This window comes from Lepidothrix coronata, unplaced genomic scaffold, assembly GCF_001604755.1.
Source record: "Lepidothrix coronata isolate B3197 unplaced genomic scaffold, Lepidothrix_coronata-1.0 Scaffold21, whole genome shotgun sequence".
NCBI classification, from domain to species: domain Eukaryota; kingdom Metazoa; phylum Chordata; class Aves; order Passeriformes; family Pipridae; genus Lepidothrix; species Lepidothrix coronata.
The window spans coordinates 7,580,020-7,602,616 of record NW_016690201.1 but is presented as its reverse complement, the minus strand read 5'-3'; the positions used below and the strand labels follow the sequence as shown (position 1 = coordinate 7,602,616).

Genomic DNA, 22,597 nt, shown 5'->3' with positions numbered 1-22,597 from the left:
ATTTTCTCACTCATAGTTCTATGATGTTTTGAAATGAAAATTAGTCTGATTCCAGGAGCATCTCAAGTGTATAAGGTTCTTTTCTATACTGCCATTTTTTGAGCCTCTGATATTGATAAGTAGAAGTCCCTTTAATGCTTGTATTCTGTTCACAAGAAGGAAAGCTTTAAATAATGTTAATCTGAAATAATCTGATATTTCTTGTAGCTTTCTAATAGAGACCTGCAGAACAACAGCAATAAGAGCTTTGTTCTCGTGTAGACCCTGGCTAAGTTAAGATCACAATCGTTGTGATATGCTGGAGGGCTAAAATATTTGCTGCTAAGGTCTGGTCATGCCAAACTGTCATAGAATCATAGAATAGTTTGGTTTGGAAGGGACTTTAAAGATCATCTGGTTCCAAACCCCCTGACATGGGCAGGAACACCTTTCACTAGACCAGGTTGCTCCAAGCCCCGTCCAACCTGGCCTTAAACGCTTTCAGGGATGTGGCAGCCACAGCTGATCTGGGTAACCTGTTCCAGTGTCTCACCACACTCATAGTGAAGAATTTCTCCCTAATATCTTACCTAAATCTATCTTCTTTTAGCTTAAAGCCATTATTCCTTGCCCTGTCATTACAGGCCCTTGTAAAAAGTCCCTCTACACCTCTCTTACAAACCCCTTCAATATTAAAAGGCCCCAGTAAGTGTCCCAGGAGACTTCTCTCCTCCAGGCCTGACAACCCCAACTTTCTCAGCCTGTCTTCTTAGGGAAGTGCTCCAGCAACAAAAAATCAAACAGGACCAGAGCGTGTCTAACCTACTGCTGGTCTTGGTTTTAAAATGTTGTGTTGACTGGGAAATGACTCCTTTTTTTTTCATATTTGATTTCTCCCAAATAGTTAGTCATGAAAGAGGGAGTTCTCAGGGTAAATATTGGCTATTTTATATACAGATATGCCTTTGGTAGAATTATTACATCCTGTTTCAGGAAGAAGGATGGAAATTTCCCCTGTGTTTGCATTGGTTGAAGAGCTCTGGAATTTATACTTTACTGACAAGAAAGAATGACAAAGAAGTCTTGTAATGCTTGTACGCTCATGAGTAGGGAACTTTGCAAACTCGAGCGAGCATCCAAAGTTTGTGCTTAGCAGTATTTGAAAGAATACATAGCAAAATGATAAACAAGAACACTAATTTTTTAAAAAGGGGAACTTTGAAAAGGTCAGCATATATGCTTAACAAATGCTGCTGCCAAGGACGTTTATCAGAATTCTGGCCTAAGAAAGTAGAATTTCCATAGAGAATGAAAAATCTGATCATTTTTGGTTTATGAGGGGCAAATGGTTGATAGTCTGACATTTAAAATGTAGCTGGAATTACATCCTGAAAAAAATCATATTTCTCTGAGATGACATCCCTTTGAACCTGCTGTGGCAGGGATTTTGGGTCTGAATATGTGTTGTGTGAGAACACTAATGGTATTTCTTCACTCATTATTTCTGACTAGGTGATCTCACTTTTAGGCTATACTGTTAAACAATTTTAAATTGACATTTCCCCCCCACAATTTTATTTGAGTTTCCCTAAGGTGGTACCAAAGTCTGTCTGGTTTTTATTCACGGAACAAGATAATTCAAGAAATACTCTTGTGGGCCAGACTAATGGTCCATCTACCTTGATGCTTATTTTGTGACAGTGCTAACAGGGCGTTCAATTGGGGGATAGCACATGTGCCTCTCTGCTTTCAGGGATCCTTTTCCCTTGTACTCTCTTGACATCCATCTTTTTTGGATTTGTGGTATTGGATGGGACATCCCTGCCTTACCCTTCAGTATCTGTTCATGGACCTCCTGTCCACGAATTTTTCCTTTAGCCTGAACTATCTGGAAGTTAATCCTTTTGGTATTTTGGTCTGAGGAATGAAGTTGTTAGATGTTCACCTTTCTGAGATTTATTCTGAGTTTTGGTTTCTGAGCACCAAGTAGGATTACAAGTACTCATAGTTAGTTCTGCTATGGTAAATAACTCAGTTTTGAATTGTTCATGCTCGTGTTCAGCAATCTTCCAGATATTCTGTAATTTGTATTTAGTTTGGGTTTGGATGAAAACTTTCGCCAGTTATCCCCTCTCATAAGGAATTTTGTCTAAACACTTGTGTCACATGAAGAATTGTTCAAATGCTTGTATGTAAACAGGATTGGTGAGACGTGAAGAAAACCTTCATGACTGTGTACTGGCCAAATCAAAACTCTCAAAATATCCAAGTAGCAGCCTGCTACTTGCTGCAAAACCTGGGATAAACTTATTTATCTCTACTAGCACTTCCCTCTCAAAGCAAAGAAACAGCGGTAGAGTGGTTACACTTTTCCCATTTTATAGCTCGTATTTGGAGGATTTAAGGTAAATTCTTAAGATTCAAAAGCAGTAAATTTTTAAACATAAATCCACTGTGAAACTATATAGTACAGTAACTACATTGATTTGTCTATGGAGGTGAGGGAGAGTAGCAAATTCCTTCTGATTTTAATTTGTTCTTTGTGAAGCAAAATTCTGTAATTATTCCATTGCAGAATATGATAGAAATACATATTTGCACCTGTTTGTTTGATTTTAATGTTTAACTTTTACTGTTCAGATTTTTCAAGCATCTTGCTTAGAAGATGTAGTTTAGGAGCTTTGATAGAGATGGATTGACAAAAAGCATCCACCTACTTCCCCAAGTCTACATCCTTTTATTTTATCAAAATTCAGCATTTTGTTTTTGCTGCTGAATGTTACTACAATCTGATTTCCTAAAATAGCTGTTGCTCATATGCCAGACTAGAATAACAATTGTCAAATGATAATTCTGTCAAATCATTACACAAGCACTTGATTTTTGAGAGGAAATTGTGCCACCTTTAGTTACTGTGGGTTTTAAAGGCCTACTAGAAGAGCCATTTTCAATATGCTGTTCAAAAGTGCCATCAATGAATAATCCAGAGAAAACTTCACAACTGGGAGAGTGCAAGGAATATAAATAGGATGGAAGTCTGAAAACTTAGTTATATATGTGGTTAGGATTGCTTCTGCTATTATCTGATATCTCAAGATTTTTAAAAAGGAAATGGAGGATTATATTAATAAACAACAAAATAAGCTGTTCAGTGAGTTCAGTATAGATCTCTCCAACTGAGGTATTTGTTTAGACATGGTCAGTGAAGAGTATTTCTAGGACACAACAGATTTCACCCAGTCAGAATCTCTGAAAGCAGGTCAGATGAATCATGCTGTGAAATGTCTCTCTAATTCTGAGATGGCCTGCAGTGACTAGCTCAGAGATGCTGCTTAAAACTAGACAAGATGAATTTAATCCAAAATGACTGTGGTCCCAATGATCTGATATGTCCATAGATGAGTTTATGCCAGTTAAAAATGTACCAAGTTAGACCTTTCAGGTAATGAAATAAAATTATTAATGCCTCCATGAGAGGCACCACAACAGCCTCCCCAGGAATACTGCCAAGCATTCAGGGTGCCCAGGTATAGGAAGCATGAACTTAGGTGTAACAAACAGAGAAATGAGAGTAAAATGAATAGGGGGAAGGGAAAGGTGGTTATTCTGAGGCTACTAAAACCTTTATTTCTCTTTAGTAAAATAAAGGCCAAGAGAAAAGGTACGCTGTGAGTTAAGGAGAACAATTATTTAATCTGAAGAACAGAGCTGGGGCAGAAATAACCGGCAGAAAATCAGACTGGAAGTTAGAAGATTTCCAGCCATCAAAGCAGTTCTGAAGGAGTCTCCCAAGAAGGTGGTCAGGTTTTGGTTTTCCACACACGTCTAACTGTTTGCAAGGTGGAAAATGATACATTTATGAAAGGAATATGAAACACGGTTGCCTCTGATAGCAGGAGCCTGGACTTGAAATGCCACCACTTTGATCCTAGAAGGGGATGAACATGCATGACTGCACTTATTGAAGTGACAGTAATTATGCTGTAGATATGCCTGTACTATCAATGTGAATATGTTGTGGTGCTTCTTTAAACTTGTAATTAATACTAATTGAGCTCTGAGAAACTGAAGGGTTCCTCATTTAAAAATCTTGTGCTTTTGCTGAGTGTAACAAGTTTGCTAACTTATTCCTCTTCTTGAAAAACTCCATGTTAATGAAAGGAAAGCACTGTATGTGATATGTTGATAACAAACAGCTCAAAGCATTTCTTACTGTGTAAGCTAAACACATTTTCCCAGCATAGTGCTTCTGCTACACGTGTTTTCCCTTGGTATTGTATTTACTGTGCTAGACATGTGATTGTAGATTAATACTTTCCCTAAATATTCTGCTAAACACAACTTTGTGTCTGCTGTGAAGAAGTTAGCACAAATGAGAAAAATTATAAGTTTTGTGCATAAATTCAAGCTGGTTGGCATGAAATAAAAGTCATAAAATCATGACTTTAATTAGCTTGCATGGGTCAGTACGCAACCGAGTGTCCAGCCAGCAAGAGTGCCCCCAGTTTGTGATGTGCTGAAAGGCTGTGGGCTCTGCAAGACAGATGTCATGGTACCACCTTATTTTGTCGTTTCAGCTGCTGATATATGACAATTCCCGTAAATTTTTTAACATGTTGAAGTTCATCAAGCCTTGAAAAAAAAAGTTTCCTCTTTTTTGTCTTTATATTTTGTAATTCTGGGAGATAACATTATGTCTTTCTTTGAAACGGGGTTAATTTTAAAATAGCGGGTGAAACTCAACTAGTTTATTGCGTGAGTCCTGTATCCTTGTTCTGATGCCCTGCATCTTTTCTAGGTGTGCAGCTGCCATTCTGTCTCAGCAGGACTGTGTTTGCCACTTCATGAGCTGCAGGTAAGCCCCGAGGCCATTACCCAAAGTTTCGGAATCCCAGTCACCCAGTGCACATGGGGCCATGGGCAGTGCTGAGGTTCTCCATCCCATGGTGGCTTTCCCAGGATGGGGAGGAGACACTCCCTCTGTGTTTGAAATGGCTCCCAAGGAGCTCAGTCATGGTCCTCCTCACAGCACAGGGCTGTGTTTCAAATCAGCCATAGACGGTATTTTTTTCCTGTAATCACTGCTACATATTTGTTCAAGTCAACTAAAATAGATCTGATATCTCTTTAAAATTTCGCCATAACACATTGCCCAGTATCCAGTAGTTGTGGCTCTTCCTTTACCTGTATTTTTTCCCCATATCCTTTTCAAAATATATAGAATTTTCCTAAACGTGACTGTAGGATTACTACTGATACTGCAGTTGGAGGAAAAAGCAGTTGCCTGTCACTCCTACTTCACCAGCGCTTTGAACATCACGGGGTTGTGCTAAACTTTTTATGCTGGGCCCTTGTGTTGAACGGTAGACCCCTGTGCTTTACTCTGTTCCCTTCAACAATGACTCACTTGGTTTCTCTTTCTGATCTAAGGATGGATTTTGAGTGCATGGTTGTTCAAACAGGTTTGCATTTTCCAGTTCAAACCATTTTGGACAGGCTCATACTCAAAATTCTTTGATACCTTTACTTTTCCTCTCCCTTCAGATGTTAGGAATGAGTTTTATGGTGGGTTCTGCTCATACTCCCAGCCGATGTGAATGTGCGATCTCAGAAGAATATCAAGCCATAATGAAAAGTTTATGAAAAAGTCTTTTGAATTATACTATATCTAGAGATTATCATCAGTTAAAATGACGCTAATTTGGGCTGCTGGTGGTCTAGTACACATCCATGTGAATGGGTTTTACATTTTTGTTTTATTTAGAGGAACTGGCTATTAAAAGTGAAATATTTACGAATATTAGCCGTAAGTGTGAAAAACAAGTCTGCCTGACTGCTTAATGTTTAATCAGTAGAAAGTAGGCATATCGCTGTGTTCTTGAAAAACAGTATTTCACCAGCCTATTTCAGCTGGAGCAGGTGGCAGAGACCTAGCTTTTTGCATACAGTGGCATTCCTAAAGCCAGGCCTGATAGCCACACTTAGGCTTTCCTTCTCTCTCTTCCCAAAGGCTTCACAATCGTATTTTCTTACCCTCCTGCTTATGTTTCCTCCTTTTATTGCAAATCTTTTGTTAAGGTCTTGGTTTCTTTTTTTAATTTTTTTTTGTGTGTGTGTCTGAGACCGGTTTCTTTTTTTGCCACCGTTGTTTTCTCTGAATCTTCTGCTTATCCATAAAGCCTGGATAATTTTTTTGCTTTATTTTCTTGGTCTTTTTTTAACATTACCATACTTATCTGTTTTGTATATCTGGAGAAAATTTTGCTCTACTTTGTCTTTCTGCTGAAAAAGAGATCATGAAACTAAGAAAGGATCTTGAATCCCTGCCTGTAGGATGGTGGAAGCCAGCTGTCCAAACAGACTGTGTATTTTGTCATAAATTTATTGGAAGATGAGTGTGTTTTATTAATAAGAATGTGCACTTTTGATATTATCTTTGCAGTCAGAATAGAGATGCATAAAAACCCAGTTAATAATTCTGAATACTAATGTTAATAGTATAGGAGTGAAGTCCTCTTTTTATAATATAGGACATTTTGTTCTGGAAAATTTCTTTTAAAAAATGGGAGAAGTTAAAGAAATAAAAAAAGGAACAATAATCTTTTGGCTAGAATCAATGATTAGTTGCTTCTATAGCTGGATATCCTACAGAGCAGTCCCCATCCACTAGACTACATTATTTTATGATGCCTGGACTATGTTGAGAAAACTTTCTTGCTTTTACCAGTAGGAGCAATTGTCAGCTCCCACATTAAAGGCGATTTAGCCTGTATGTAATATAGTATGTACTGCCTGCAATATTTTTGCAGTAGGTGTTACCTTAAGAAATCTGCACACTGCATATTTTTGTCAAACAATTATGCACAAGGTTTTTTCCATTTCCCCCCCTTTTTGGAGTCCTTTAGTCTTTTTAACTGTTAGCATGTACTGTAAAAGTCTGTTTATTATGCAATTGAAAGTTACTCATTTATTTCTGTTTGGAAATTATTCTTGGAAAAAGACAATGACTGGGAATAACACCTGCACTTCTCAAATTTGAGAAAATTACAGTATACTGAAAAAAAACCCCTATGAAATTATATCTGTTTTAAAAAAAAAATCGAAACAACTTTATAGGATACACTGATCAGTGTTGAACTTAGCTGGTAGTACAACACTTCATCCTACAGCTTGTCATTAAACAGAAGGAAACTGGAATAGCTCCACTCTACATGTTCAAAAACCCAGCATTCCGTCTTAAGGAAAATCCCAAATATAAGGAATGCCATTGTTTGCTGTGCGTGTGGTGACTGGTTATATTAAGTTGAAGTTACTGCCATCTGGTGGGCAAAGTAGTGTTATATCCCAATAGTTGGAAGCAATTCTGTTAGGGTTATGTTCTCTCTGTGTGTGTGAATACCGTGTGTGCCTCTGTGTGTGTATATATACACACACCTATACAGACATCCATATAGATGTATTTAATATGAGCATTTGGTTGCTGATTTTAAAAGAATTTTCAAATATTCAGTCATACAGAATGGCCTGCTGAATTGGAGATTAATTAAGGGTAGAGAAATGTAGGAAAGAAAATAAGGAAAACATAAGAGGCAGAGCAGAGAGAGATGTGAAATATGTGCTGTGGTACTGGCAGTGAACCCACACTTCTGGTCTGGATTAACATAGAGAATCATGTATAGAACTGTTCTCAGAATATTTCTTTGTACTTTGTACAGCTGGAGATCTTGCAGTTTGTGCAGTGTTTCATGTAGCACTTCCTATCATCATACAATAGAATCATAGAATGGCCTGAATTGGAAGGAACTTAGTTCCAATCCCTGTGCCATGGACAGGGACACCTTCCACTAGACCAGGTTGCTCTAAGTGTCATCTAACCTGCCCTTGAACACTTCCAGGGATGTGGCATCCTCAGCTTCTCTGGGCAACCTGTGACAGTGCTTTACCCCACCCTCAAAGTAAAGAACTTCCTGCTAATATCTGATCTAATCCTAATCTCTTTCGGATTGAAGCCATTCCCCCTTGTCCTGTCACCTCAGGCCCTTGTAAATAGTCCCTCTCCATCTTTTCTGTAGGCTCCCTTCAGGTACTGCACACCAAAATTAGATCACCTCAAAGCCTTTTCTTTTCCAGGCTGAACAATCCCAATTCTCTCAGCCTTTCCTCAAAGGAGAGGTGTTCCATCCCTCTAATCAACTTAGTGGCCTCCTCTGGACACTGTGTTAGAGATGACCACTAATTATTGCTGCAAAAACATCCGTGCAGTTTCTGCCTTGTGCCTCCTTCCTTACATTTTCTCTTTGGTGCAGCAAGTTTGCTCCTCCTTGAGTCTTGTCATGTACTTGTGTTACCTATTGTCTGATTCCTGAAGGATCAGCCCAACAGGAATGGATTTGCATGAGTGGTGCATCAGGGGAGTCTGTGGGGCATTTTACACACATTAAATTATTCATGTTTTCTCAAGGAGCTAACACTCTTATGTTAGATGTACCCGTGCAGTGAATGATAGGCAAAGTGGTAAGTGAAGCAAGATTCAGTTGTGGGAGACAGTGTCAGGTGTCTGTCTTTAGTAAGAAGTTGCTCAGTAACCATATGAGGATAATAGTAGTGTCCAGAATTTGTTCTTATTTCATTGGTGTGGTGTCTGAAGACTCCAAATAAGATTAGGTCTGCTTTGTGTACAAATATTAAATTGCTTTTGTGCTTGTTGTATGCTGTGCTTTCTTTTGGTGGAGAGCGGTAGAAGTGATCCTTTACTTTTGATATGCAGAATAAATTGCCGTTTTCTCTACTATTAGGTTTGTATCAAAAGTGTATCTTTAGCTGGCATCTTCTCATGCTCAGAGTCAAGGAAAAGTTAGGGAGATCCAAGAGTGCCTTGGGGTTTGTAGTGGTGTGATCGGATCCCCAATTTGGATTGGTCAAATCCAAAGCCCTCCAGCTGCATGATTAGTCTCCGATGGCATCCCAGCTGCCACTGTGCCAGAGCTGAGGCTGGCCAAGGTAAGGCTACAGGAGGCATACATGGCTTCAGTGTTGTTCCTCGACAGTCTCTGGGCCCTCAGTGGCACGTGATTAGTGATGAACACGAGACACAAGATCTGAGTGGAGCTGAGATCCCTGGATTCTGAGTCCTGCCGATTCCAGGTCACTAAGGAGACTTGCTTCAGGCACTCGTGAACATCGTGCCTTGTGCTGAATTGGAAAAGCAAGAATCAGTGGCAGAGTAGTATTAGATTCCTCTTTAAAGGGATAACTAAGTGCTGCCACCCTATACTTTATTACACCATGTGTATTGTTCTAATGACATCCTCTCTGTTGTCTTCTTTTTTTTGTTGCGGGGAGAGACCCTTGCTTTGGTGGGATTTCTGATGCTGTAGTCTACAGAATATTGTTTCTTTGGCTGCTTACCGGCCTTAACAGTGACATCAGAGTCTTGCTGAGTGCTTATCTGACCGCATGTTACATTCTAGACAACTGACTTGAATTGCAGGAGCTCATCTGTTTGATAAGATTTGGGGTTCTGCTTCATTTATAGGTGGGTTTTTCATTCCTGTCTTATAAAGAGCATCTTATGAGGAGATTCTTGGTTTACACATTTAAAAATTGATGGGTCAAGCCCAGGTTGTAGGCAAGCCACATTCTTCTTGCTCTCATGTCTGAAAGCAAATTCTGGTTACAAATCCACATGTGAAGAGGCCTTATGATTTCATGAATTCTTTCATCCTTGAATCTAATTAAGCAAAAAACCTAATGATATTGACTTTATTTGCATCTCTTGGATGTTACTGAATGAGTTAAGTGTGGTTTCAGAAAAAGATACTTCTCATCTCTCCTAATTCTTGTTTATTTTGTTTAAAATTCTTTTTCACTTGGTTGGTTTTTGCTGCCTGTTGGAGTTTTTTTGTTTGTATTTTGTCTTTCTCCTTTTTCTGTACTCTCCGGGAGCCAGAATCCTGCCCAGATAACATCTGTCAAAAGGAAAACCATTAACCTTGTAATCCTGTCATTCTGCTTTTAAGACTACATTGCACATGCAGGTGTCTGATTTCTTCATAGGTTTTAGAGGAAGTACTTTTTCATGACTTTGCAATGTAATTGCCTAATTGTTTTTCAAGGAGACAGACAGTTTTCACATAGTAAGACTCTTACTGGAAAGGTTTAATGGTTAGGGTGGTGGGGGATACATGACCACATATTATGTAAGTGCTTCTAACTCAAGCCCACAGCCTGAACTATCCAGTGCAAAGATCTCTCTCTAACTTGGTCCAGTTAGCACAAGACAGAAAAGTGGAACAGCTTTCAGAAGGAAAATAAGCCCTGATTCTTTCTTCCATCCTTCAACTCAACATAAAGTTCACTTTGTGCTGTTGATAGAAGCACCTAAGCTGATTTGTTCTTGATTACAAAACTGGCTGCTTTCTCTTTTCACTACTGCTGGTAAAATGACCAGCAGTGAAGCATTCTTTGAAATCCTGGTGGCACTGAGATGCAAGATTTCTGGAATATATTTTTCTTTTTGTCTACCAGTGTATTTTTTCATTTTTCTCTCTCTTTCCCCCTTTTCTCTTGTTCCCATATAGCTTGACATATTTATTTATAATCCGCTGGGATTAATAAACAGTTTGATAGCTAGAAAGTAATTAGTCTCTGTGCTTAGGATAACTGAACTGTAAGAGAAGCTTTTGTAGTGAAAGATGAAATAATACAAGACAAGGTTAGAAGGATGTATCTTCTGAACCAAAAATGACCATCTTCTAGAGTGTCTGTTAAGGTGGGACAGAGTTATAGATGTTATATGATATGAATTATTCATTCGAGTATGGAATGCATTGCAGCACCTCGAATTTCACCTCTTTAAATCAAAACTTATTATACACATGTCCTGACTCAATGAGTTGATACAGAAATGAGTGAATCCAGCTCTTTGAGTTCATTATGAAGGAAATCAGAACTGAGCACCATAATGATCACAGCTAGTGTTGAAATTCTATGAGCATGCGGATATTCCTCTCCAGGAGCACTCTGATAGATGTGATATTTCTGTTTGATATTTAAATCTCCAATCTTGAAAATGTTCAGGACATGACTAGACAAGCTACTGCAAAACCTGCTCTTAGACCTGCTTCAGCAGGGAATCAGATTAGATGATTCTTAGATCTTCATTAATGGCGTAGTCATAAATAAAGGGATTGAGTGCACTCCCAGCAAATTTGCAGATGCCACCAAGCTGAGGGGTGTGGTTGACACACCTGAAGGACTCGATGCCACCCAGAGGGACCTGGGTAAGCTCAAGAAGTGTGCCCATGGAAATCTCATGAGGTTTCACAAGACCAAGTCCAAGGTGCTGCACCTGGGTCAGGGCAACCCCCAGTACCAATCCAGGGTGAAGTATGAACAGATCCAGAGCAGCCCTGCTGAGAAGGACTTGGGGGTGCTGGTGGGAGGACTTGGGAGGCTGGACATGACCCAACCATGTCCACTGGGAGCCCAGAAACCCCCCATGTCCTGGGCTGCATCCAAAGCAGTGTGGGCAGCAGGGGAGGGAGGGGATTCTGCCCCTCTGCTCTGCTCTGGTGAGACCCCACCTGCAGTGCTGCCTCCAGCTCTGAGGTCCCCAGCACAGGAAGGACATGGACCTGTTTGGAGCAAGTCCAGAGGAGGCTACCAAGTTGATTAGATGGATGAGGCACCTCTGCTATGAGGAAAGGCTGAGAGAATTGGGGTTGTTCAGCCTGGAAAAGAAAAGACTTCGGGATGACCTGATTGTAGCCTTCCAGTACCTGAAGGGAGCCTACAAGGAAGATGGAGTTTTTACAAGAGTCTGTGGTGACGGGACAAGGGGGAATGGCTTCAAACTAGAAGACAGTAGGTTTAGATTAGATATGAGGAAAAAATCCTTTACTGTAAGAGTGGTGAGGCACTGGAACAGGTTTCACAGAAAAGGTGTGGCTGCTCCATTCCTTGAAGTCTCCAAGGCAGGCCGGGTAGAGCTCTGAGAAATGTGGTCTAGTAGAAGGTGTCCCTGTCCATGGCAGGGCTGTTGGCACTAGGTGACCTTTAGGGTTTCTTCCAACTCAGGCCATTCTATGATTCTGTGACTTCAACATCCCTTCCAAGCTCATTTATTCTGTGGTTCCTTGATATGAAACCTAGACTTCTAGATACAAGATATTCCCAAAGAATAGAGATTTCAGTACAAGATCATAGTTCTTATCTTGAAGATGATGAATGAATGTGAGTTTTAAAAAATTGACCTAATTTTGAGGTAGACAATCACTATAATGAATTCAGTTTATGAACACTGGAAATTTTTAGATGCTTTATAAAACTTGTCTCCTGAGCCTTTCTAAGGACTGTTTGGGATGGTGGAATCCACTTCCTATGGAAATTCAAGTACAAGGCACAATTCTTTTACATAGCTGTGTCTCTGACACAAACATAGAAGTACATGTATGCATTTATTAAAATAATAAAAGGAACCTTATCAAGACATCTATATTTTAGACTTAGTTTCCCCCTTAGGGAAAGAGGAAACGATCCAACTATGGCAGACACTACTTCTAGCTTTTATTAGACTGCTGAGGGTACTGTGATAGCCCAGTGCTAAAGGCAGTAAAAAGACTATACCTCTAATAGAATACTAAATAATTTTAATGGTACTTTGTTGTTTTTTAAAGCAAAACAATTTAAATATCTTATAACTTTCAGACTACCAGTGCTTTATTTTAAAATCTTGTGTGTTAGCAATCTGAAGATCAGTAAAATGCAAACAATACTTTCTGAAATTCTTGTGCCGTCATCTAGTTTAGAGGGAACACCCTCTCTCTGGGGTAGAAAAGTAAGTCAGTCTAGGACACTAAGCAATTTTGGCTTCTCTTGAACAAATATCTCAAGTAAAACAAACTTTTGTATGTTTCGTGCTGTTCTTACTCCTATATACTGAGGGAACTTCAAAACTTATTCAGGTTAGTTGAATTCAAGGAGCTGGCATGTAAGCTGACGTGATGTTTCCTTCAGATGGGGTTAGATTAAGTTTTGGGGAAAATCAGTTTCAATAACATGCCAGCATGTTGGTATTCCTTTTCCTAGTGTGTTGTCCTTCCATTTAGAGAGGGGTGCACAACTGATCTGCAAAAAAGCTGACACATCCTGTCTTCGAATTTAGTCTTGGCTGATAACAAAGAAACATCAATGAGCTTAATTTATGTATAATTTAACTTGATCAGCTACAAAAATTAATATCTTTTGCAGTGAGTAGACAAGATGGACAACTGAGCTACAGTTATGATTCAGTATTTTGTTGTCATTCAGTTTTTGGATTAATCACGACACAAGTGCAGAGCCAGCTTGGGCCCATGTTTTTCTACCTTAGATCTCAGTGCTACATTAATGTGGTTAAAACCATCTTTAATCCACAAACAGATTAGCTACTTTCATGCATAAACTCTGTATGAACCAAACAGGCTCCATGCAGACCTAATTTGAACCTCCCTGAATCCATTTTCCTGGATGAGGAACGCAGAAAATAGATGCAGAGGCAAGCCCAACAGCTATTATCAGTTTGGACTTGGTGTCAACTGTCCCAAACCCACAGTGAATCTATTTGCAGTCGCTATCACTTCCTCCTGCTCCATTTCCAAAAGGTGTTATTAAGTCAGGTTTTGCAAACATGGAAGCACTGAGAGGCAGCACTGGGCTAGAGCTGGTAAACTCCAGGAGATCAGACTTCAGTGCAAAGCCTTTTCTCTGCACTCCTTTAACAGCACATGAGCACTCAATAACTCAAGCACAGCACTGACCCCACACTGGCAGAGTGTTTGAACTGTGAGGTGGGTTCCTGGCCCTCCAGGGCAGCACTGTGCTGGGAGGGATGCATCACATCCAGCTGTGTGGAGCTACACCTTGGTCTTGTATTCTCTCTAAAACTGTCTGTATTACCTCTGCTTCATTTCACTTCCCTGCTCTCCCTCTCCAGTCTCCCAGTTTCAGGGGAATCCAGCCTGCTTTTACCTTGGACAACAGAGAACTGATGATGCTGCAGTAATGAGGCAACTGAGGGGCTATAGTAATGCAGCATACTTATATAATCCCTATATTTTTCATATCTATTAATTTTAAAGGATTGATTTTAACTTTACCTGATTTTTAGTTTTGCATTTAAATCTAGAATGATCTTTATGCTTCAAATCAGTATTTCATTTATGTGCTGCTTTCAAATTGCTGCACAGAAGCGGGTTTGTAACATCTTTTATCCAGGTTATATTATGGAAAGGCATTTACTCTCATTTTTCTGAGCTTTTACTTTCCTTCAGATTACTTAACAACCTAATGGTGCTCAGAATGAGAATAGCCTAGATGAACATTTAAAACATGCAAGCTTTACTTTCTCTTATGCCTTTTGTTGTTTTCTCAAGGAGTTTTAAAATCTTCTGCCCTCATTTTGGAGCAAGTGTTATACTTCTCTTGAATGGATTTTCTAAGGAATTAGAAGTAGTTAGACACAATGTTTTGAGTGTGCCTCATGTGTTGGATTCACAGGTGCATGTGCATCTGTTCTAGAGGGGGATGGGAGGAGAGTCTGGATCCCTCAGTACCAGCTACTGCTTCACATCTTAGATCCAACAGCATGGCAGCACATGCCCCTTGTTTGGGTCATCCCTGTACTTATCCCCCAGGAAGAAAATAATCTATTTTAGTAGAGGTGACTGGGAGGTCAAGACTGGGTCCTCTTCCTGTGCCTGTCACACCACTCAGGTCACATCTATGCTGTACATACACACTCCTGCTCAGATGAGCCCCGTTTGTTCCTTATTTCCAGAGTACTTAAGGGAGATACTTGTACCATCCAGGGCAGCATCTGGGAATTCTTGCAACTCCAGCAAAAGAAAACAAGGGGAATGAGTAGTTTTGAATGTACAGAAATAGGTAGTTTGAAAAACATCAGTCTGTGAGAGGTTTGGTTTTGGTGCCCAAAATAAAGTAGTTTTGATAATTTTCTGCCAGTTAAACTGAAATTATATGAATGGTGCTTTTCCACACAATGGTCTCATGTAGGTGTGTGTTGTGTTCTTCAGTGAAGGTTTGTGGAGTGCTTGGATAGGATAATATTTGCCAAAGAAACAGTCCTTCAGAAATTAATAATAGCATGTGAAGTTTTAAGTACCTTCAGTAAAGGAGATAAAACCTAGAGTAATAACCTAGAGTAATAAGACCAAAAAGAAGTGCTGAAAGGCTACTTAGGCAATGATAATTGTCCTTTCTGGGCATTGAGCAATGTCTGTTCAGATTATAAATTATGTATTGTCCTCTAAAGACTGTTTTGTACTGAGAATATAAACCAAGATTTACCATTCAGGATTTTTTGTTTGTTTGTTTGTTTTTAATGTGCTTTCATAGTAAAATATGTGTATATAGTATATATTAAATATATATATGTGTCTACATATCAAATAGCAAAACCTTATATTTTGAAGCTACTTTGAGGTTACAAAGTTGAGCACCAGAAAATAGCCTATAAGTATATGCATATGCATATCTGATAATTAACATGTAATGTAATTTTTTTAATTTATGAAATGTTTCAATGAACACTTTCTCTTCTTGTGGGTACTGTATTGACATTTAAACTTGGATACACTTTCTGAATGTTCTCTGTACATAAATATTATTCAAAGTTCCTTTGGAGTCAGTGGTTTTCATTAACTTTGCTATAGGTTTCATTTTGAGAATCTTCTTAGAAGTGATAGTTGAATATGATATCAGATGACAATTTGGGAGAAAACTCATTTGTTTGTTGGTTTTTTTAGGGCTTTCAAGTCTTCCAGGAAGGTTATGTTGCTTACTGAAGTTTAGTATTTTGATTTCTGAATAATCTTTAAAATTTTGTGATTTAGTTCAGCTCAGCAGAGATGCAGTGCAATGGGAGTCAGTAGAATTATTTGAAAGGTGTGTTTGCAAAGTCAACATGCTTATGCTTTAGGCTCTAACATCAGCACACTATTAAGTCTCTACAAATAAATGCCTTATCTTTTTTACTCTGTTTTGCTTTAACCACTGGTATATACTGGAGATATCATTGTCTTGTTCCAGAATGGTCTTTATTATTATTATTTATATGGAATTCCCACTTTGCAAAACTAAAATGAAGACTAGCTGACAAAGTACATCATAAAGAAAAATGAGGAACCATTAAAAGAGTAGGACATTAGGTGAAAAATTAAGAAATTTTATAACCAAAGTAAGGTTCTTTCCCTCCTTCCTTTCATTGACAAGAAGGTCATAATGCAGAAAGAAAAGGGAATTCTCATTTGTTTGTATGATTTTGATGAGTTGTTTTCATGGAAGACAACTGAATTTAACGATGTGAAAACACACAGACCTAAATGTAATTTAAATTATAATTAAACATAGGTGGAAAAGGACATATAGCTGACCATGGACTAGTGTTACAAGCAGTCTGAGCATCCAGTTGGCACAGCTCTTCTTTTATTTTTTTGGAGTTATTGTAAATAAAATTTTAAAAAACCCCCAACATTTGCTGAGAGAGTCTCTGGTGGCAGACTGAGAATGTGGTAACAGACCAAAACAGCACATAGATAAAGGCATTTGTACACTTCTAACACCCTAACAGGACGGGAAGCCTGTGAAGTAACAGAGTTGTGCTTGGTCCAAAGCAGCAGACTGTCAGCTCAGACCCCTCTGGAGATCCTCATCAGCGAGACCTTGCCCTGGGGGGTCACCAGGGAGCTAAAAAGGAGGTCAACGTGAACTGTTGGGCTAGAAATATTATCTTTGCATCAAAAAAAATGGACAGATTTGAGCATATAGGTTTGTCAAAGTCGGAGAAGGATGCCATGACATAATCGACAAATGGTATTTTGGGAACATGGGAGAGGCATTTGTTTGAGGATGTAGGTGGGAAAGGCCATACCTACAGCTGATGACATAAAAAGTATCCTACCTATGAAGACACAGAAGGGAATTCATTAGTCCTATCAGTGTAGGCCAGATGTTAAAAGTTTGAGAAAGATTGAAAATAATCTTATGGAAGGGACTTCTGTGAGACAAAATCTTAAATTTTTGTTTTAGTGATGCACAGCTTGAGTCGATGGCCAGATGTTCATAGAGAGATAACTGAAAAGTAACATGAGTTTAATTTGGATGAAAGGAATACTACTTCTAAAAGATTAAATAGAGTGGGGGATGGCATGAGTGTGTGAATTGTGCTGGCTGTCTCCCTTTGTACTTTACAGAAGCGAAGTGAAGTGTTGTGTACGTTTGCTTTTTCACTGATGTGAGTGACATCTGGTTCAGTTTTGATTGACCTGCTTGAAAGCCAGGTGGAGTTCGAGACACCCCTAATAAAAATGGATTCATCAATACTTGTGTAAGCTAAGAAGTATTTGCACTGACTAAAAAATATTTATTCCTTAAAGTTAGGAAGACTAGACAAGACCATGGTAGGAAAATTGTCTCCCTAAAGAGCGGATGCAATTACAAAATGAATTCTGAATAACGGTTAATGAGAGAACACACAGGATCATTTGTTTTTAAACCTTTTGTATTCACTTTGCAATCATCTTCATTCAGAGCTGTTGGGGAATGGCATAGATAGTGAGATGTGGGTCAGGACTTGGAGGCAGTTTGAAGGAAAAACAAAGCAGGTAAGTAGCAATCTGATTTACAAGAAATTTTGTGTTTTCATGTAGATTAGGGAGTCCTGGTCAGAATGGGGAAAATGCCTGGTACTGACATTTATTCTTCCTTTCAAATGAAGTACAGAAGATTGCTGGATTTTTTTTCCAGACATTGTTAGTGTAAATGTTAGAGAAGAGTTGCTTGTCTATTTTCAGCAAAGCTAATTTTCCAGATCTGAGCTCTCTTGGCTTCAGCTATTGGAATTGCATACCAGATAACCACAAAAAGCACAAGAATTCAGTGTTTTATAAGAAATCAGTTCGTATTCATTTAACTGCATTTGGTTTCATTTAACTGTATTAGAAAACTTTGAAGCTGAGGCTAATAGACTAGTACCAGACTTTGAATCTTGTTCATCTACATTAAATATATATAGACTATATATAAACAAATGGGTTCACTTTTCTCCTTTTTTATTTTTTTTCTTCTCCCTTTCCCCTCTCTCCCCTCTACTCAGTATGGCAAAATATCCGGTACTGGCAAGAATGGGAAGATTACTTCCTTGTTGTTGCTTTGCTATCCAAATTCATTCTCAACATCTAACTAAGTATGATATTCCACTGTAGCAAAGCAAATAGCAGGCTCATCTGCTTCATTGATGCTTTTGTGTTCTTTACGTTTAAGCAGATTTTCAGTATAGTTCCTTAAAAATAACTGGATTTAATTTCAGCGTATATCCTTGTGTGACTATTCAGAAGGTAATTGAAGGTAGCTAAGGCTATGAACTGCTTTTATAGCCTCCATTTCATTTACAGAGGTTTGTTTAAAGCAGTGGGCAGTACCAGTACTCAGTAATTACAGGGATGTTGGCTCACTAAGGGAAGTAATATAAAGAGTGAAGAGGCAGTACAAACTGTGAAAAGTCAATGTAAGATGACAGTTGTACGTAAAACATTGAGTTTGTTGTGTCACTGTGCTGTGCTGTGCTGTGATATAAAATTTAGTGGGGTCACTTGCAGCCTAGAAACCAGTCTTGGCATTAGTTTCTGCAGGACTCAGCCAGCTGCAGCCACCTCCAGCAAGAAAGAGGAAAAGCCTCTTGGCTGTTCTGCATGTGGGCATTAAGGACATAAATGCAGAGACTGACTGACTGAGTGGCAGATGTATTCTGGATCACTGAATTTTATGAATATTACATTGTTCCAGTTTTAGTTGTCATCTGTTCCCCATCCTTTGTCTCCTCAATGTTTTCATAGATGACAAACATTGTCCAGAGGGACTTTGGAAACGTATCTCATCGTTGAACTTTTTGTTGAGTACAAGATGGTAATCTGAAGCTGAGTGTGTTAAAGATTTCAGGATACAGTGTTTAAAAGGCGTAGGTAGGAAGAATGATGAAGAGGCAGAACTAAAACAGAAAATAGGATATTTCACTCAAACACAGTGAAAACTTGAAACAGCAATAATGACAATCGTGGAAAAGCTGATGTTTAGAAATTAACAATCTCAGCCTGGATAACTGCATAAAATGGGGAACAAAGAGTATTTTTCTTTTCTTGGGGAAAAAGGTAGACCTGGGGCAGAAATTCATCATCTGAGGGAAATAAGTGAAAGGGAACATCAGGAACTGAGAAAATGTTTTTAAAAGGCCTATCTGAGCACCCTGGAAGTTTGCTGTGTGCCTGATCTTCTAGACTTTTAGTGCGGGCTAGGTGTTGCTTATTTTGCATTAATTAAACTATTTGTGAATTTTTTCCACCTCCATTTATATTAACTTATAGGACAGGATTATTAGACCCATTTTATTGACCTACAGAAAAGCCAGAGAAAGAAAGAGTCCAAGGCTAAGATCTTCACAAGTACCAACTTCCACAAGGGAAGTTTTGGGGACCTTGCTGGATTTGTGTATCTGTGGCCCAGGATTTAGCTCATAGCTGATAAAGTGGTCTGGGCTGAAATGAGGGATTCAATCTAGATCTGCCATCTCAAATCTGGTACCATAACCACTAAGACCTCTTTTTGAGTTTTTGTTGTGTTGGTCATAAATTCTTCCTGCAAAATTAATTTCAAAGTGTTAAAATTGGTGTACCATGATTGTAGCCATTTGATTTGGAATTTGTTTTCCAGATGAATTGCACTAGCCTGTAGAAATTTTTGCCTAAAGATTTAATTCAAGATTATGTCCAGACATGATTAGAGAAAAAATTCCAAATGGAGATAATCAGTTTTCCAAAACAGATTCTGATTTTTTCATCTTCCTTACAGTTTCTTTCTCAAATCAATTATTATTTTCTTACAAGACAGTCTAATATTCATGATGAAACAGGTGGAACTACCTGACTTTTCAATAAAAAATTGTACAATGTAAACAGCATATTTTATTGTTTTAGGGAATAAAGAGCAACTTTGTCACAACTTTATTTGTACAAAGCACATTGTTAAACTGTGAATATGTGAACACCTGAATCCACTTTAAATTCAAATTGACATCTTTACAACAGTGATGCATTAATATTTTAAGTTTCCTAAGGCAATTTTTCCTGAAGTGTGATCATTATAGATAATAATGATAATTACGAAATTTGTTATATTTGAAACACTAGATTGTTGTATGAAACGGTTATTAAAATATCTTCTGTAATATGTGTGAATTGTAAGGATGAGTGGCGTAACACTCCTAATAGCTATTTAGTTGCATTTCCTAAGAGGAGGTGTAACCATCTGAAAAGGAATGGTAGAAGAATAGTTTCCTTTGTTCATAAAGTTTGTTTCCTAGAGCAACACAGCGGAATTACTACAGTTGTGCCGATGCTGTACTACCTTGCAATTAGTCTGTCTTTAATGAGGAGAGAAGGAAGGATCAAGGCAGTGTGATGAGACTTGCTGTTGCAGCAGACACTATTAACTTCTGAGACCTTTATCTAACACTGTTGTCTTCATTCTCCAACCCAAAGCCTGCACAGCCATCTCTAGTATACAGTGTTCCAAACAGGTATCTCCACTGCAAGTCTTCATCCAAACATTGTAGTGCAGAGCCAACACTGGGTGTGATTAAATCAAATGCATCCTTTTAGTTAAAATGTACGTTTCTGAAACCATGCAGCACAGACTGTGGTGAGTGTACATCCTTCACTGAGGAGCATCTAAACAGAATAACACATTCTATAATGTCTGTATGTCTGCACTGTGCAGAAGATAGAGTTTTGATTTCTGATGTGTGCATTTGACTTTTCTAACGAAAGAAAATGTCTTCTCAAGGCAAATATGCCACTGCTTGCCTTTTGAAAAATACTCATGGAAGGCATGAAAGGGTACAGAGACTAGTTTTTTTTTCCCAGCGCAAAAAAATTTCTTGTTACATAACTTCTTTGGCTTCAAGAATCAAGCAAGCTGTTTGGTTCTATACTGGGATTTTGAACCTGCCAACTCTGACAGCTTCACACAATCATGTAACCATTGTTTGGTGGTATTACAGCAAACCTCTCTGCTTAGTTTGCTTTAAGCTTGTCCTCTAGGTGAGATTCAAACAATGCTTCCTCTTCAGAGGTGTGTCTGTCAGCAATTAATGTGAAAGTCAGATCGTCTGTGCTCCAATAGATCTAGTTAAATATGGCTTTCTGTTACAAGTGAGAAGTAGGTAAGATTTTGAGATTGTGAATAAAGCAAACAAAAGGAAAAGAGAATTTCAGGCTCTCCTGTGTAGACATTTGTGAGGTTTTGTGTTTATATGTTAGTATAACATATAAAAATACCACTGAAAACTACATAAAATTTAAATTTATTTGAAAGTGAATTCAGAGATTTTTCCGGTGATTTCTCTAAGTATTTTGTATTCTGAAGAATGCAGGTACCATCCTTTCATAATCAGGCCTTGATAAAAATACTTACGTGTGCTGTTGGGTGGGTGAAGGAGGGACTTTCTACATTTTGCAAAATTTCCTTTTTCACTTTTATCTTTAAAAGGTGCTGTAAACAGGGTTTTGTTTACAGTTGTGTTATATACAATCATAAAAATATTCTAGGCAGATTTCAAATAAATATTTCCTTATTTAAATGTTTTTTGAAACATCCTGAAGTGTGATTTACTTTCATCTGTTTCAAAAGAAATGAGAATGCTAATCATAAATCTTGACAGTACTGTTTTAACTTTTCTCATTTTGTAATGAACATATTTAAGCTCTTCTCTATAATTCTGCTTCTTCCAGATCACTTTATTAAATTTTTGGTCAGTATCCTCATCAGCACAGTTTTATATCTTAGGAGACCAAGCCCTTAGATTTACTTTACTATAAACACAGGGAAAAGTCCTCATCAGCCAAAAGTTGTTTTTTGATTGGTTTGTTGCTTTTTACTTCTTTTTTTTTTTTCAATTTTAAACTGACCAGGCTTTTCCCACATGGGTGTGCCTCTAAATCCCTTCCAAATTAAACATAGAGATATAAACCCGGTATGCAAACAATAGCGATAGACGTGCATCTTATTTATCCCTTCTTGATTTTTACTCATGAGCATCCTTACGTGTGGTCTTCCAATATTCTAGGAGTGAGAAATACACTTAGATGCACAGCCTACTTTCTCAAGTGATCTGTATTGATTACAGTTTTAACTGTAATCATTTAACAATAGAAAACTGGGTCCTAATCTTCCTTGAAGATGTCATCTTTGGAGGGAGCTTGATTAGAAACATATTTTATCTCATCAGTTTGTTGCCCCAGTTATGAGGAAAATGTAAATTGTAATCCAATCAGCTTTTCAACCTTTTGATCTCTAAACAAATGTAGTTGTACAGCTTTTCCCCATGCTCCAAACCAGTCCTTTAACACCTGTTCTACACCTATACAGAGACTACGCTGCCTATCCTATAATTATGTTATTAAATAAAAATAATTTTCTCATAGTAATGATAGGAATGAAAATAAGACCTATTCCAAACCCTATAGAGCTGTACACAGCTTCTTATGTACAAAACTCATCCATGAAA

General features: G+C 38.3%; 1 protein-coding gene across 18 annotated transcripts in view; it reads left to right on the top strand.

The window, feature by feature from the left end:
- The window catches only part of LOC108493986, a 288,034-nt gene that overhangs the window by 145,306 nt on the left and 120,131 nt on the right, over positions 1-22,597 (top strand). For 10 of the 18 annotated variants that reach the window (XR_001873682.1, XR_001873683.1, XR_001873684.1 and 7 more), the window contains one exon: positions 4,778-4,834. Coding sequence is in view for 12 of the 18 variants with exons in the window: in XM_017808025.1 (XP_017663514.1) it covers positions 4,778-4,834 (57 nt within the window). In the remaining 6 variants the exon portion in view is untranslated. Of the gene's footprint in view, positions 1-4,777; positions 4,835-12,103; positions 12,214-22,597 lie in introns of those variants that run through there. The other 8 variants (XM_017808034.1, XM_017808030.1, XM_017808021.1 and 5 more) reach the window with 3 other exon arrangements.